This window comes from Lampetra planeri, chromosome 15, assembly GCF_965212315.1.
Source record: "Lampetra planeri chromosome 15, kcLamPlan1.2.h2, whole genome shotgun sequence".
Taxonomy (NCBI): domain Eukaryota; kingdom Metazoa; phylum Chordata; class Hyperoartia; order Petromyzontiformes; family Petromyzontidae; genus Lampetra; species Lampetra planeri.
Genome location: NC_136121.1, coordinates 10,047,815 through 10,063,235, shown reverse-complemented (window position 1 = coordinate 10,063,235; position 15,421 = coordinate 10,047,815). Strand labels below are relative to the sequence as shown.

Below are 15,421 nucleotides of genomic sequence, written 5' to 3'. Positions count from 1 at the left end.
TGTTGTTAGTCTCGACCGCCGCTCATCGCCCCTTTCAGCAATGCACGAGTGCACGAGAACAACTTGATTTATGTTAACGGCCAAAGATTGATGTCTCGAGCGTGCTGTACCCTCCCCCATGCATGCGGTGTTGCTCTTCCGGTCTCTCAGAGTAATTCCACGCGTACGCTTCTCTGTGTCGCGGACGATAACAAAGGCGTTTGGGCGGCCGGGAAATAAATCGCCGTCTGCGGGACTCTGTGTGTCACTCGTATAACAAAATATAACAAACAGCCGATGTGTCAATCCACTGCTGGATGAAGGCCTCGCCATGCTCCGTCGGTCATGGGGGTCATTTGACCATACTTCACCACACTGGTCAGTGTTTGTTGGTGTCAGTTTTGTTGCCAGATAAAAGGGTAAAAAAACAATTATCATATTTTTTACTGCCAAATGAGGTACCAATGGTGATACAGGATCATTTATATACTTGGAATCACGTCACTGCCGCCTTCACCGACTTGCGCTGGGGATGTCCAGTGTGGTGAAGTGTGGTGAAAAGACAACCCAGGACCCGCACGGCGCAGGAGAGGGCCTCTCTTCTAATGCGGAGGAGGATTGACTAACGGGCTGTACGTGTACACCAGTGTTGATCATTGCAAGGCTGGCGGGCCACTGGCGGCCCCTGGTGGTCTTTAATGAGGCCCCTGAGAATACACAAATAGTGAAAACACCCCTCTCGCGGGCGGTGTGGCGGCCCTCACACTGGTGACGTCTTGTCGGCGAAATTGGCCTCCCTCTGACAATTAGCGAAAAACTCTGGCGTTCGTACACACACCAACAACATTGCACTGCTGCCGTGTCACATCAGTGCGAGTAGAGTCGTCGTGCTGTGACAAAGCGGCCTTACTTGACTTGCTCGTCAGAGTCCTCCACAAGCAGCCGGGTGATGTGGCCCACGACACAGTTGATGTCTGCCTCCGCGAGGCAAGCTGCAAGAAACACAAATTCCATGTCGAGCATCGGATTAAAAGCGCGCCTGGTGCCGGTTGTAATCATCGGCGCTGGGAAGACAAATGCCACTCGCCCCCCGGTTAGCAAGCAGCGCTACGAACCTGGCGACCCGAGATCAATTCCCGCTCACGGCCAACACCAGTGACGATTATCTGAACCGGTCCTGGCCTTCCGCTCGGTCAACTCAGCCTCAAATGAGTACCTGGTACGGTGTGTAAACATCGCCACTGGGGAGACAAAGGCGGTCGGGCGTGGTGCTGCCCACCCACCCCCTAATGTGCCGTGCCGGTCTTCAGCACTTGCCCCAACAGTCTGTTAAAGCTACACAGGGGAAATCTGTCTTTTTGTGCACGAGCACCAGCATGATAGCGTCAATATTGCTCAACGGGAGAATTCCTCCGCGCGTGTTTTTTTTGCGCTTACCGGTGCCCGTGTTTGAGCACTTAGCCTGCTCCAGTCTACAGGGCTTATTCGAGGTCACCTCTCTGTGTGTAAATGCGTGCGGGACGCGGGCGTGCGCGAGCACGCGTACCGGGCAGCCTGGCCAGGACGGTGAGGGTGGCGAGACTGGCGCACCGCAGCTGCACGCCGGCATCCGTCACGGCCCCGTACAGCAGCTCGCACAGTCGCTCGACAAACGGGGCGATCGGGCTGTCCACTGCGGCGGTGGAAGGACACATTCGTTCACTCGTCAATTCGCTCGCTCGCTCGAGCTCCGCAGACGGGAACGCAGCATGTCGCGGTGTCGCGGCGGTCGCTGCTCGTTCGGTGGAGAGCTGTACCCACCTTCCTCCGCGGACGCGACGTCGATGCACTTGGTGAGGAATCCACGCAGGATGCCCAGCACCGTGTGCCGCTTTGCCAGCTGCAGGAGAAGGGATCTTTTTGTGAAACAAGCAAGAGGAAAAAAAAAAAAAATCACCTACCACGCACGGCGTTCTGTACAACGTGCGTTTGACCTCAGAAGCATTTCATCGGCGGTGACGGTGATGGTGGCGCTGGATGCACGGGAAGCAGTTCTGCAGGCCACGATGAGAGAACGGGGCTTGGATAGCGGCTCAACTGGCAAGGCCGGGATGCCGACGTGGGTACTCTTATCATACTGCTTTGAGCCTCCAGGATTTTGAGAAAACCCTTTAATCAATTTGGCCAGTTTTAAATCGAGTAAATCCCGAACATCAACACAACTTTACGTAAAATTTCGCCTCAAATTGGATCACGTTAACCAGTTATTGTCCACCCGCTCCACCCACCCGTCCCCCCCTGCCATGTACAGCAAAAATGCGTTGATGATGTGGAGAGATGTGCAGAGACCGAGTGTAAGTCCCGGGTTTTGCCCTGGATCTCTGGTTTGCTCCTACAAAAAAGACAAAGATCCCCCATACAGCCTGAACAAACTGTTGGGGCAAGTGGTGTTAGGTAGCACCTATGAAGGCCGGCACGGCACACGAGGTGGTGTGTGGCCAGCACCACACCTGACCGCCTTTGTCTTCCCAGTGGCGATGTTTTTACACACCGCACCAGGTACTCATTTGAGGCCGAGTCGACCAAGGGGAGGCCCAGGACCGGTTCAGATAATCATCACTGTTGTTGGCCGTGAGCGGGAATCGAACGCGGGTTCGTAGCGCAGCGCGCTAACCGCTGCACCACCGCTCCCCGCGTACTCTTGTCTCTCTCACCTGCTGGTGCTCCTCGTACTGCTGCAGCAGCAGAGGCAGGATGGCCGAGACGGTGACGGAGCACGCGCGGTACGACGCCCCGCAGCACGCCTGCAGCAGCTTGGCGCTCGGCCACACCAGGGCCATGTCGGCGCCCAAGAGCGGAGGCCGGCAATCTGAGAGGTGCAACAAGACGAATGAAGGCGATCGCCGATGCAGCCAAAGCGTAGACCGCCGTGGAAAGCACTGTGGTCAAGCACCTATCAAGGCTGGTGTGACATCGTATTTTGACCTCACGAGAGCTTGCACCCCGGGGGTCAGAGTCATCGTATACAAACTCTGTGACGGCAATATGACTCGCCTCCTTAGGATTAACAATTCGGCGGAAGGGTTAAACATTACACACATTGTATTTAGACTCTTGGACCAGATTTCTATGGGGAGGGGGGTTGGGAGGGTCAAGATATTTTACTTTGTATGGGAAGTGCGGCACAGCACAAATGACCAAGGTAATGGAAAAACCGATATCGCATTATTTGTCCGATTGTGGAATTCGCTGTCGGATCGCGAGTCAAGTCAGAGAGGCAATTCATCTTCCCCGCAGCGCAAGGTCCCCACTTGGTTAGGGCAGCGGGGACCCCCATTCCCCTTCTTCCCTCCCCCCCCCCCTTTCGTGCAGTTCCGGAATGGACCACCGCGGGATTTGAGGGCGCGTCGTATCGGGCTCACTTCTTTGTTGCAACAAAAATGTGAAAAGAAAACAAAAAAGAGACGGGAGAGGCAAGACCCCACTCATTACCTTCGTGAATCTGGCAGAGGAAGAGAGTCAGGGGGTCATCGCCGTCGGCGGGCACCACCGAGCGCGAAAGGGAGACCAGGACAGCTCTCAGGGCCCGCAGGGCGGTGCCCTCCACCTTGCCGCTGCCGCCCACCTGGCAAACCTGCGGTGGGGGGGGGGGGGGGCGGCCGGGAGAGACGCGCCGTCCCGGGACGCCAACGGTGATGACGCGAGAACGAGACGGCCATCGGGGGAGGAGGGCGGAGGGGGCAGGTGAAGGGCGCGGTTTAGTTTCAAATTATTTTATCGAGTGAACACGTTCTTACGTGGATGTACATTTACAGGCGCAGCAGCCATTCTGGCACTCCGCCGCAGGATGAGGGCCTCCCTACGGCGTTGTAGGGGAGTTATTTGACTATACTAGGCCACGTAGGTCAGTGAGCGTTTGGTGAAAGTGGAGGAAATAAATGTGGGAGCGAACAAATGAAGTAAAATGGAATTGCAGCACTGCCCTCTACTGCACGTATCTCTTTATATCTCGGCGAGCCATAAACTCTCGGTGTAAGCACTCTCAGGGTCCTGCGTGAGTTACTTCTGGCCTGCTTGACGGTCACTGCATCGTATGCTTTCAGATGCGCTTGTGCAGCCGTCTGGAACGCTCTTACTTCCGATAGTAGGAAGCCACTGGAGCTAAGCACTTCAAAATTTAGATTGAAAACTAATTTCTTGTGAACTTCTTTGTGCGTTTAGTTTGTTCCCCGTACCTCCGATTAGCACGAATGGCTACGTACGGTGCGAAAGCAGTTCAACATACATACAAACATGCTTGGCCAACCAGTTGAAACCCACCCTGGTTTAAACATAAGTGCCATTTGATTGACTAAAGTGATCCCAGAACTTGCCTCTCGTCTGATGGAGGCCCACAGGCTAGGGAGGGAGGGTGCAAGTTCCACGGACGTGTACACTTCACAGCAGGAAATCTGAAAAGCACGGGGAGTTGGGGTGGCACACAGGGAAAGGTGCGTATGAAACGACGAGCGTGACAGAAATGAAACGACACGCGGCAACGTCTCGATATTTCCACGCTACCGACATGGCAAGGTGCGAGTTGAATTGGTGGCAGTGATTTTCACCAGCGTCTCCAGGGCATCGACTTTAGCGCTGTTGATGTCCGAGTCCAACTTTTCCAGCAGCAGCGGCAGGCAGAACTGAGAATACAAAGACAGGTGAATAAAGATAGAAACAACTGTGGAACCCGTTGTTAATCCACGACTGGTTGAAGGCCTCCCCACGTCGTGTTGGCTATATAGGGTTGCCGCCTTGCTTGGTCACACATCACGTTCATTCAGGTCATGCCACAAGTCCTGTACTGCCCCCCCATGACCCGAACACTAATCCTGATTCTGACTACGATCATAACCCTGGCCGACATCTTAAGCCCTAATTCTAACCCGAACTCAAAAGATGACTCACTCACCCTAGCCATACGTCTAATCCTAACCTCACCATAACCTGAACTTTAACCCCAACTCTAACCTGATACCGAACATTAATTAAAAACTCTAAACATCTCTGACACTGACTCTCCGGGTCTAATTTCAACTATGACCTCTAACACCATCATTGACCCTAACAATAACCCATACTCTACCCCTAAAATTAACCTTAACCCGAACCCCAAACCCAAACTCGTACCTCGGCAAACTTTGGTGTGGAGCTGAGCACAGCCCGGAGTCCCAGGACCAGCTGCTCGGCGGTGATGCCATGCGGGTCGGTGGTCGGCTGCCAAGACAAAAAAACATTCACCCACGGCAAACGTGCCTGCGACAAACATTCAAGATTTAAGTTTAGTTTGTTTAAGCAGGCGAGAACTCAAAGAGATCACAACGACCCTCATTTGTGACCTGGGGCAACAGTTTGGCAGTCGGGGGGGGGGGGGGGTGTGGCAACGATTGCTATTTATAATCCCAATTGAGCAATTTGCGGATAATTTCCCGAATTTGGGGAAATTGGAAGCCAAAAACGTGCCGAAATCCGGCGGCGCGGGGGTCGACGGTGGCGACACCGGCACTCACCGGCGTGAAGTCGATGGGAAAGTAGCAGGAGGTCACTTCGAAGAGTTCTTCCACAAAGCTCCCTGCCAAAGGTCGGCAAACAGGAGCAACCGTCAGATGTGTACAAAAGCATCTGGAAAATTTTCCCCAAAATGACTTGTGATCTCCAACCAGGCCTTAAATTTGTCTCTCGATTATTCTCCCGCTGACTGGTAGATTGCAGTAGGCACGCGACTCGTAGCTACAGCCCAGAGTGAGCGGTATACTGGATGTGGGGTGTGCTGGGCAAGGTAATGTTTTCTGGGTCCCTTACCCGGTTAGCTGTGGCCAGAAATCGAACTCAGGTGTTCCAACTTGCAGTGCGGCGTGCTAACCGAGCACCATCCTCCATACCCAAGAAGTAACACCAGGGGGCTTTCTTTGAACCAGTGCTGCCCAGGTCAACAACCCGGAAAATATTTACATATCCGGCAAGCGACATCCAGTATACTTTTTTTGCAATGGCTGTGGCTACTAATCCCTTGCCCACTCCAATCTAACAGCCACCAAGAAAGCATTCATTGAGAAATGAATCCCTGAATAATGTGATACTGTTGTGATATATTTATATTTAAATAACTTTGTCTCTCTTCATGGACTGTGTAAAACCAAACACATAACCTGGCACTTTCCACTATATCATCTATTAAGCAAGCACAGGAATGCAACAATTAATAATTTCCCAATTAAAATATATTCTTTCGTTTATAACACGCACCAAATCATGCGTGCGAGTATTTTCAATGGGAGCAAATTACAGTAAAACCTTGGATTGCGAGCACAATTCGTTCCGGAAACGTGTTTGTAATCCAAAGCACTCGTTTATCAGTTGTGATCACGTGACACTCGGCAGACAAAGCGTAAACACGAACTACTCGTATTGTAAGATCTCGCTCGTTTATCAAATGAATAATTATTTAAAAATTTAGCTCGTCTTGCAAAACACTCGCAGACCAAGTTACTCGCAATCCAAGATTTTACCGTACGTGAAAATTTTGTAGTTCGGATAATTGAGCTTGTTACAATAATAAGCCCAATTTATAATGACAAAGTAACAGAAACAATACAAACAGAAATCTCGAGTGCGTTAAATATGATCCGTAACACCACCAGCTCGGTACCCTGACCCCTTTAGCCACCCGAGCGCCTGTAACTTTGTACGCGACCGTTACGAGCAAGTCGCTGTCGTCATTGGAGAGCGAACACGACACTCGTACGTCGCTCACCGAGCTGGTACCCGCGTGACACGATGCCGTGGGCGATACGGAAGGAGATGAGAAGATTGCGTGGGTCCTTCTCCCCGTCCGTGGCCTGGACGAAGCCGTACGTGAAGTCCGTACCGAGTGCCTTCAGCTCTGCAGGGGACATCGAGCACGTCACGCGGCCACGGTCAATCCACGGCTGCATGAAGTCCGCAGGTCGCAAATGGCCTGCTCGATGGTCACCAGAGGTCGCAACCGGGTACCCAATACCCGTACCCCACCCGATACCCGGCTAATCCGTACCCAGCTGGGTACGGGTACCCGTTTGCGACCCTGGTGCGGCCGGGTACGGGTACGGGTAGGCCGTGAGTTACTGGTGAGTAACCGTTTGTCACTCATTTCCCAACGTCTTGTCTCTTCTCACAATTCAAGTTCCTAGAATCAACCCACCCGCGCCTGCAACATGGCTTCATCCCAGAGGTCGCAATCAGGTACCCGATACCCGTACCCTACCCGGCTACCCGTACCCGTCCGGGTATCAGGTACCCATTTGCGACCCTGGTGCGGCCGGGTACGGGTAAGGAATCAAAACCCGTTTGCGACCTCTGACGGTCACCGCATCGCGCGCTTTCAGATGCTCTTCTGCGGCCGTCTGGAACGCTCTTACCTCCGATATTAGAAATCAACTGGAGCTATGCAATCTAGATTTGAAGTTGGGGAAACGAAACGACATATCTCGGACCGTGTTCGCGAACACAAGGCAGATCTGAAACACGGCAGAACCAATACCTCTGCCGTGGCTGACCATTGTTATAACGCTGTGGGCTCGCATGATATTGTTTTTTTTTCCGAGAACAAGGTACTCTGCAAACCTTCGGGCTACTATCAAAGGTGTGTTCATGAAGCCATCCAGATATAAAAACAGACATAACTTCAACCGAGAAGATGGATACAAATTGAGCAATCATTGGAAGGATGTTATTAACCAGGTAAAACCCTAACTGCTTTGTATTGGTTGTCGTCTATCATATCTGCCGGGTACTACTGCACCACGCAGCGCTCGCCCTCCCCCTACCCCACAACCCTCCCTCTCCCCCCTTGCTCCTCCCCCTTTCTTACCTAAATAACCTCTTCCCATGGCAACTCTCTCTCCCACTTCAGCAAGAAAAATTCTTGCTGTGGTTTTCCCACCTCATGATGATTGCTTGTGTTGCAATCGAAATGTCGTGATTTAATTGATTTTATACCTACGTGACTTTATACCGAAAGAAGCAAAGAGTATGGAGCTATGCACTTTAAAATCATCTTGATTGAAAATGCATTTCCTTAGAACAGTTTTTTTGTGTTCAGTTTGTTGTCCTTACCATGTACCTCCGATAAGCAAGGTTGGCGACGTACGGTGTAAAAGAAATTCAACATACCTACATACAAATTTTGATTTAAAGCTTTCGTGACTGCAGGGATTCATATTCTTGGTTCTTTCGGTAAAGTCACGTAGAAGGGATATAATAAAATCATATAAATATATTTATATTATTTTGAACCAAGAATATACCTCATAATCAACGTTTTTGGGTTTAGATCGCGTTATTTATAAATGTGTCGTAACCCTCCACCACCCGACACGGCCAATCAGTAAAAAAAGTGTCACGTTGACAAAAGACAAATAGTTCACTGCTTAAGCCCACCGGTGTATTGAAGCGTGAAACCACAACATTTACAATTTTTGAGTACGATGTTTCGTTGGTAATTGCATCCAGCATCATCGGGCAATTCACCAGAATGGTGAGGCTCTGCTACATACAGTTTAACACGTAGGCTTTCGCGACCAATATCATCCATAACAGAGGTGTTTGGGTTAGATCAGTAAGTATATACCTACATGCATACAAGCAATCACTGGTTAATCATCATCAGCAGTGGTCAAGCCACTGGTGCCGTCACCTCTCGCGATCCACTGATGTAAAAATCCACGTAGCACCTGCACACGAGCTAATTTCATCGCTCCAAGTACAATGAGGAGTCAACTCACAACTATCCGGGGTGATGGCCGGATAAAACAAAAACACAGGAAGTGAAAAACCTTCCATATTAGCATATAACAACATTATTATATACATATATATATTACCCAAGAATGGTGGATAATACGAGTTAAATATAACACAATTGCACCTGCTGTCATTTGCATAACATACACCGCTTACGCACCGACACGCAACGCAGACTGTGCACCTACGGTCGATCAGCTGTTGCCCGCTCCGCCCAGTTACCTGGCTCTTTGGTCTCCATGAAGTTGGCGATGATGTTGTAGACGCTCCGCCGATCAGAGTAGACCAGGGACTGTGGGGCAGACGGCAGGAGGACAAGCGAGGCAACTTCATCATCGATACATAAAATTCATCCTCCCAGTAGCCTTCAAGCCCTCTTGTCGACGCAGTGCAAGATGGAAGGTCTCCCCAAAGCCATCGCTATTCACCCACGATCACGCGATGCAGGAATTCGCACAGCACTTGCACATGGCTCCATCTCCGCGGTACACGTCAACTTGGGTGTATTTCCTCCTTTAGCTACACATCGGGCATCACTTTAAAGGTAATTATCTACAGTTTTGGAAGATGTCTTGTTAATCGGCAGAGTATGTGGTTTGACACAAACGCCACTGCCATGCCAGTGTAGATGAGAATGTCTGTTTGACGGAGAGCATCCAACAGCGTGATATTTAATGAGAATTTACGACTTGCGACAAAAAGTTTAGCACGTCACATCAATCTGATTTCATCGAAATTGGAATCGCGATCATGAGAATTGATCTTACTTCGTCAATTTAAGAATCGGTGCCTGCCTAAGAATTATTATCGTGATTCACGATCGTGGACAACGATGGCCATCTGAAGGAAATCGCCAATGCAGGAGTGCAGGGACACCCAGGGGAACAGGTGGAAGCCTTCACCTGAACGTGTACATCTTGGAAGATGGCCTTCAGCACCCGCACCTCGAGCCCCACGGGAAGATTAGGGGCGCTGCTCTGGAAACACAAAAGTCATTTGCTTACACATAGCACCAAATAGCACATTTTAAAAACACTAATGGCCTATTCTAGATTTGAAGCTTTCATGACTGCAAGGATTCATACGGTTAGGTTTTTTCGGTAAAGTCACGTAGGTAAAAAAATAAAATTAAAGTTAATAAAAGTAATAATGGAAATAAAATAAAATAATAAATCACGACGTTTCGGAGGCAACACAAGTCTCCGTCATCAGGTGTGACCATCACAGCTAAAATTACTGCAGTAATTACTGCCTCCGAAACGTCGTGATTTATTTTTCTTGGTTCTTTCGGTAAAGTCACGTAGAATTGAAATAATAAAACAATAAAAATAAAACATAATAAAATACAATTCTCACGACGTTTCGGCCACAACGCAAGCAGCCGTCCTCAGGTGAAAAACAGGTCTGTCGAGAAGACATTTTATTATTTCCATTCTACGTGACTTTACCGAAAGAACCAAGAAGATGAATCCCTGCAGTCACGAAAGCTTTAAATCGAAAAGTCGTGATTTATTATTTTGTTTCATTTCCATTATTACTTTTATTAACTTTTAATTTTATTTTTTTACCTACGTGACTTTACCGAAAAAACCTAACAGTATAATGGCCTATTGTTAGGAGGTAAATCTTCCTTAAAAGCGTACAGCACAGTTAACTCTGGATTATCCGTCGAAGGATTACCCCGATTTGCCGACTGACCGTGCCTGCGAAAAAAACAAATACATTGACACGGAAGCGCTAGTTCGACTATAAGCTGCCCTGCATTGGCGTTGAGGGTCAGTGATTCATTGGCCACGTCACTTAATACGTGTTGACAAGTACACCGATTACATTGAGAAGCGATAAAAAAAACCACAGTGGAACATTTGGAGTTTTCGTCCTACTTCTACATCGGTAAATTAAACGTTCGTGACAGTCTTATTGACATATTTCAGCACATAATGATGAATGTGTCCAGTGTTTATTTGTTGATTGTGGTTGTGCACAACGGCCAATGCTTAAATCACCAATTTAAATTGTTCAGGAGGGTTCTGCTACAGTGCAAAGTTGTGTTGGTTCCATAAGTGGGTGTTTTGCTTGTGGGGGATATTCTTAGCACCTGGAGACACCAAATGCAAAAGAGCTGAGAGCACTCATAAGTTTGCAGAGATGGAACAGAAACAACCCACTTGTTCTACTGCCATCTCCTGGCCACCTCCCCATTAGAAAATAACTAAGAGGCAGTGCAGCTGCAGTTCCTTACCAATGCGACAAATCCTTGCAGCACGCCGGGCAGGACGGTGTAATGGTCCTTGAGTTTGTCAACGTAGAACAAAGCGAGGACTTCCACTGGGAAAACACGCGGTCACAATTGCGCATTGGAGCACACTATCAACAACAATAAACTAAATACATGTAACGATTCCCGTGATCGGCGATATCATTGAACTAATCACCGATCGCAACACAAGCGGTCGTCATCAGGCAAAGGAGTCAGCCTCTAAAGGCAAACTGTTTAGAAAGGTTTGGAGATGGGCTTAGCCCAAGTGTATCAACAGCACCAGGAGCATGGGCGGTGCACGAGTGCCAATGCAGCAGCAATGCCAATGCAGCAGCAATGCCAATGCAGCAACAATGCCAATGCAGCAACAATGCCAATGCAGCAACAATGCCAATGCAACAGCAATGCCAATGCAGCAACAATGCCAATGCAGCAGCAATGCCAATGCAGCAACAATGCCAATGCAGCAACAATGCCAATGCAGCAACAATGCCAATGCAGCAGAATGCTTCAAATCAAGATCATTGAACTATTCAATACAAGTAGATTATATTTCGTCTCCTTGGTAATCATCGTGATCATATTATTTCTTGTTGCTTATGGCTCATTTGTAGTGCTGTTTGCTCCACAAGCCTAAATGTAACATTAACATGTCATTTGCAGGCTTTAGAGATGATCAATGTATATAACGTGAGCTTAAAAATCTATTTTAACCAATTATTATTCTTGTTGGTAATCTACGAGTGAGCGACTAGTATTCAGGTTATAATTAGGGTTTGAGTTACGCAATAACCAAGGTTTAAAGGTGTCTTTATAATCTAAATCAAGGACTCCATTCATCGTTACATGCCTACAAAAACACGAAGCCAACATCAGAAACTGCAAGCGATGACGGTGTCTCGACTCTAGGCCATTAAACGTCTTACGCTCTTTGGGTTGCAGCTTGCGCAAGTTGTGCTGTAGGACGTCGGAGAGCAGGCGGGTCCCCAGCGCACGGATCTCAGTCTCCGTGTGAGTGAGATAGACCCTGCGACAACCACAGGCGGAACCGTACGGCAACGCGCCGAGATGACGGACGCAAGGTGGTGAAACCTCCGACGACGTGGTGGCCCCCCGTATAGCCTGAACAGACTGTAGGGGCAAGTGCTGTTAGTGAGCACCTCTGAAGGCCGGCACGGCACACGAGGGGGTGAGTGGGCAGCACCGCACCCGGTCACCTTTGTCTTCCCAGTGATGATGTTTACACACCGCACCAGGTATTTATTTGAGGTTCCGTCAACCTAGGGAAGGCCCAGGACCGGTTCAGATGATTGTCACTGGTGTTGGCCGCGAGCCGGAATCCCGGGGGAACGTCCGGCAATACGCCACACCAGCCATCCCTACCAACCACCATCCGCTATGGCACTGTCTGGGGTGATTTTTCAGAATTCTCACAATCTTTGAATTTCCGTTTGACCCCCGAGATACACTGGTGAACACGGGTCCTGGCATCTCTGAGGATGGTCTGGCACTCATGGGTGCTGTTCCGTCTGTGCCCGGGGCTCGTCGTTGCTGTTGGATGCGGGCCCCGACTTTTCCGGCTTACCCCGTTGTTGGTCATGGGTCGTAGTTGTTGTTGGATCCCGGACTGTGCCGCTGTATTACTCTCTCGTATGTATGTTGAACATTAACTTATTTTGCACCGTACGCAGCCAACCGTGCTAATCGAAGGACAACACATTTAACACAAAAAGCAGTTTTAAAGAAATGAGTTTTCCATCGAGATGATTTAAAAGTGAAAAGCTTGAGTGGCTTCCAAAGATCAGCAGGAAGAGCATTCCAGATGGCTGCACAAGCGCATCTGAACGCACGATATGCAGTGACTATCTTTGTCCGATGGCTATGCCCTCACCCAACCCCAACCCCTTCAGCCCGAATGTAGTTTTTATTCATTGTTGCGAAGAATGTTGAGATGCGGTTGCGTTAAGACGCCAAACACACTGAATCGGTGGTTGTCGTTGTCGTTGTCACCTACCCCATATTATCCACCAGGTCCAGCAGCGAGCATTTTCCTTCGGCGACATCTGCAAAGACGAGACTTGTCAGCTTGGGCAAAATCACCCCTTCCCCCATCACCAATGCCACCATCATTATCACACACACACACACAAACCGACATGAACTTGATGATCAACAGGCCCAGGTCATGTAAGTATTACACATCCCACACCCCCTCTAGCCACTAGAGGCTGCTACATTCATCACAATGTGGGGAAAAAATATAGATTCTTGAACTGAATGTGCCTTATATGGGGAGTGGAGTGGTGGCGGTAATTTATTTCACTTTTGAAATGATCCATTAATGGTAAAACCCAACCCCTGACCCTAAGTTTTACTTCTGACCCGAAATGCGAATCACTAACCCTTAACCAACCCCTACCCTAATCTCTAACGGTAAACCAAACTCCTGACGTTAAAATCCCTACCCCTAATGCCAAACCTCTAAAAGTAAACCCTATAGACTAAACTCTTAACTACAGACCTTAAATCCAACCTCGACACGAACTCCAAAACCCCTAACCCCGAAACAAAAAATCCACCTGTAAACCCTAACCACTAAAACCCGAACCTCAACCTGAAAACGAACTCCTATCCCTAAACCATCGCTAATGTATCGTGCGTTGAACTTCTTTCGCACCGTACGTAGCCGACCGCACCAATCGGAGGTGCGGGGAAGGACAACCAACTGAACATACTAAAATAATTTCTAAATAAATTCGTTTTCAACCAAAATTTAAAAGTGCATAGCTCCAGAGAATTCCTAACGAACCCATAAAAAAACCAACCCCTGATTCCACAAAAACAACTGCAGAAGCAGTGTTCATTCATAGTCCATCAAATGGCAAATGTCACCGACTATTAGTACAGAAGTAGTCACTCCCATAACTAAATGTAATCCAAGGAATGTGTAACTTGGCCGATTACAGCACGAGTTTTGTCAGCTTGTACTCACAAACATCAATTAAGTTCAAAGCCTAAGTGTGGGAATCCATGCATCTCCATCGAGGGCCCATGTCTATGTCAATGGTGAACGTTCCACATTCAGGTGGCAGGACCAGTCCATCAATTGGCCTGTCATTAAAGGATGTGATTACACTTGGGACCAATATTTGTGGGTGAATTTGACAACAAACGAGTATTGGACGCACAGTCAACTGTTATAATATCAAGCTTGTCAATAGTGAACGTTCCACATTCAGGTGGCAGGACAAGTCCATCCATTAGCTTGTCATTAAAGCATGTGCACCTGATACACTTGGGACCAATATTTGTGGGTGAATTTGACAACAAACGAGTACTGGACGCATTGTCAGAATGTTATATCAAGCGTGTCAACCAAATCAGGAGTGAGAGCCCGATCCACACAGACATCGCAAAGCTAAGCAACACAGCCCATTGTTGTACTATACTACGCTGCAACATCTATGCTTCCACCCCAAATTTCACCAACGTGAAGTGCTGAATAGTCAAACAACTCTCAGTAGAGGCTTTCATCGGCCATGGTCAATCCACTGCTGGATGAAGGCTCTCTCGAGACGCCACGGGATGTAATAACCCCCACTAACTCCTTGCACAGTGCTCGAAAGTAATCCCCATCGCTCCATCTCCTGGGGGGACGTGATATATGGGGACGCGGCAGTGTTGTGTGTCTTTGTACACGCGCATACGATTGGTAAAGCTCGTCAATAACAAGGCCGACGTTTCGGGTCAACGACCCTTCAGCGTGTACAAAATGCCATTGGTATCAACGCGTAAACAAATGAAAGTGAACTCAAAAACCACATCCTTAACAACACTACAGAATACAACCAGACCGGCCACTCAATATACTAGTCCGGATAAGCGAGCAGCCACACGGCCGACTCTCCCGCGTTAACCCCCCCCCGCCTCCTCACGCCGCGATCGCTTCGCTATAATCACCCGCGGCAATCTGGCGAGCCGCCGACGCGTCCCTGCCGTCCACGGCGAGGCCGAGCAGCCCGGAGAGGTGGACACGCTCGCTCCGTTGCTGCTGTTCTGACGGCACGGCCATGTGGAGTCAATGTGGCCCTCAGCGGTAGGCAGCGCGGGTGAGGGGGGGGGTTGTGGTGGCGGGTGAGCAACTAGCCAATGGGAGCGCGAGTTTGGGTGTGGGGGGTGGTGGGGGTGGCGGGTGAGCAACTAGCCAATAAGAGCGCGAGTTTGGTGTGGGGGGGGGGGTGGCGTGGGGGGGTGGCGGGTGAGCAACTAGCCAATGGGAGCGTGAGTTTGGGTGTGGGGTGGGTGGTATTATTGGGAGGGTGGTGGGAGTGGCGGGCGACCAAGCAGCCAATGGGCGCGCGAGTTTGGGTGGTGGAGGAGTGCTGG

The 15,421-nt window shown here is 49.4% G+C and overlaps 1 protein-coding gene across 1 annotated transcript in view; it reads right to left on the bottom strand.

Moving 5' to 3' along the window:
* Positions 1-15,179, bottom strand: part of MMS19 (MMS19 cytosolic iron-sulfur assembly component) — a 43,361-nt gene extending 28,182 nt beyond the window's left edge. Inside the window, exons 1-16 of the mRNA XM_078601042.1 lie at positions 14,996-15,179; positions 13,050-13,098; positions 11,962-12,062; positions 11,018-11,103; positions 9,678-9,752; positions 8,998-9,067; positions 6,749-6,877; positions 5,505-5,566; positions 5,125-5,211; positions 4,563-4,637; positions 4,332-4,409; positions 3,451-3,592; positions 2,673-2,827; positions 1,780-1,858; positions 1,526-1,651; positions 890-971 (exon numbers count right to left, since the gene is read on the bottom strand). Of these exons, the coding sequence (XP_078457168.1) occupies positions 890-971; positions 1,526-1,651; positions 1,780-1,858; positions 2,673-2,827; positions 3,451-3,592; positions 4,332-4,409; positions 4,563-4,637; positions 5,125-5,211; positions 5,505-5,566; positions 6,749-6,877; positions 8,998-9,067; positions 9,678-9,752; positions 11,018-11,103; positions 11,962-12,062; positions 13,050-13,098; positions 14,996-15,107 (1,508 nt within the window). The 5' untranslated portion in view covers positions 15,108-15,179. The remainder of the gene's footprint in view (positions 1-889; positions 972-1,525; positions 1,652-1,779; positions 1,859-2,672; positions 2,828-3,450; positions 3,593-4,331; positions 4,410-4,562; positions 4,638-5,124; positions 5,212-5,504; positions 5,567-6,748; positions 6,878-8,997; positions 9,068-9,677; positions 9,753-11,017; positions 11,104-11,961; positions 12,063-13,049; positions 13,099-14,995) is intronic.
* Positions 15,180-15,421: the final 242 nt, after the last annotated feature.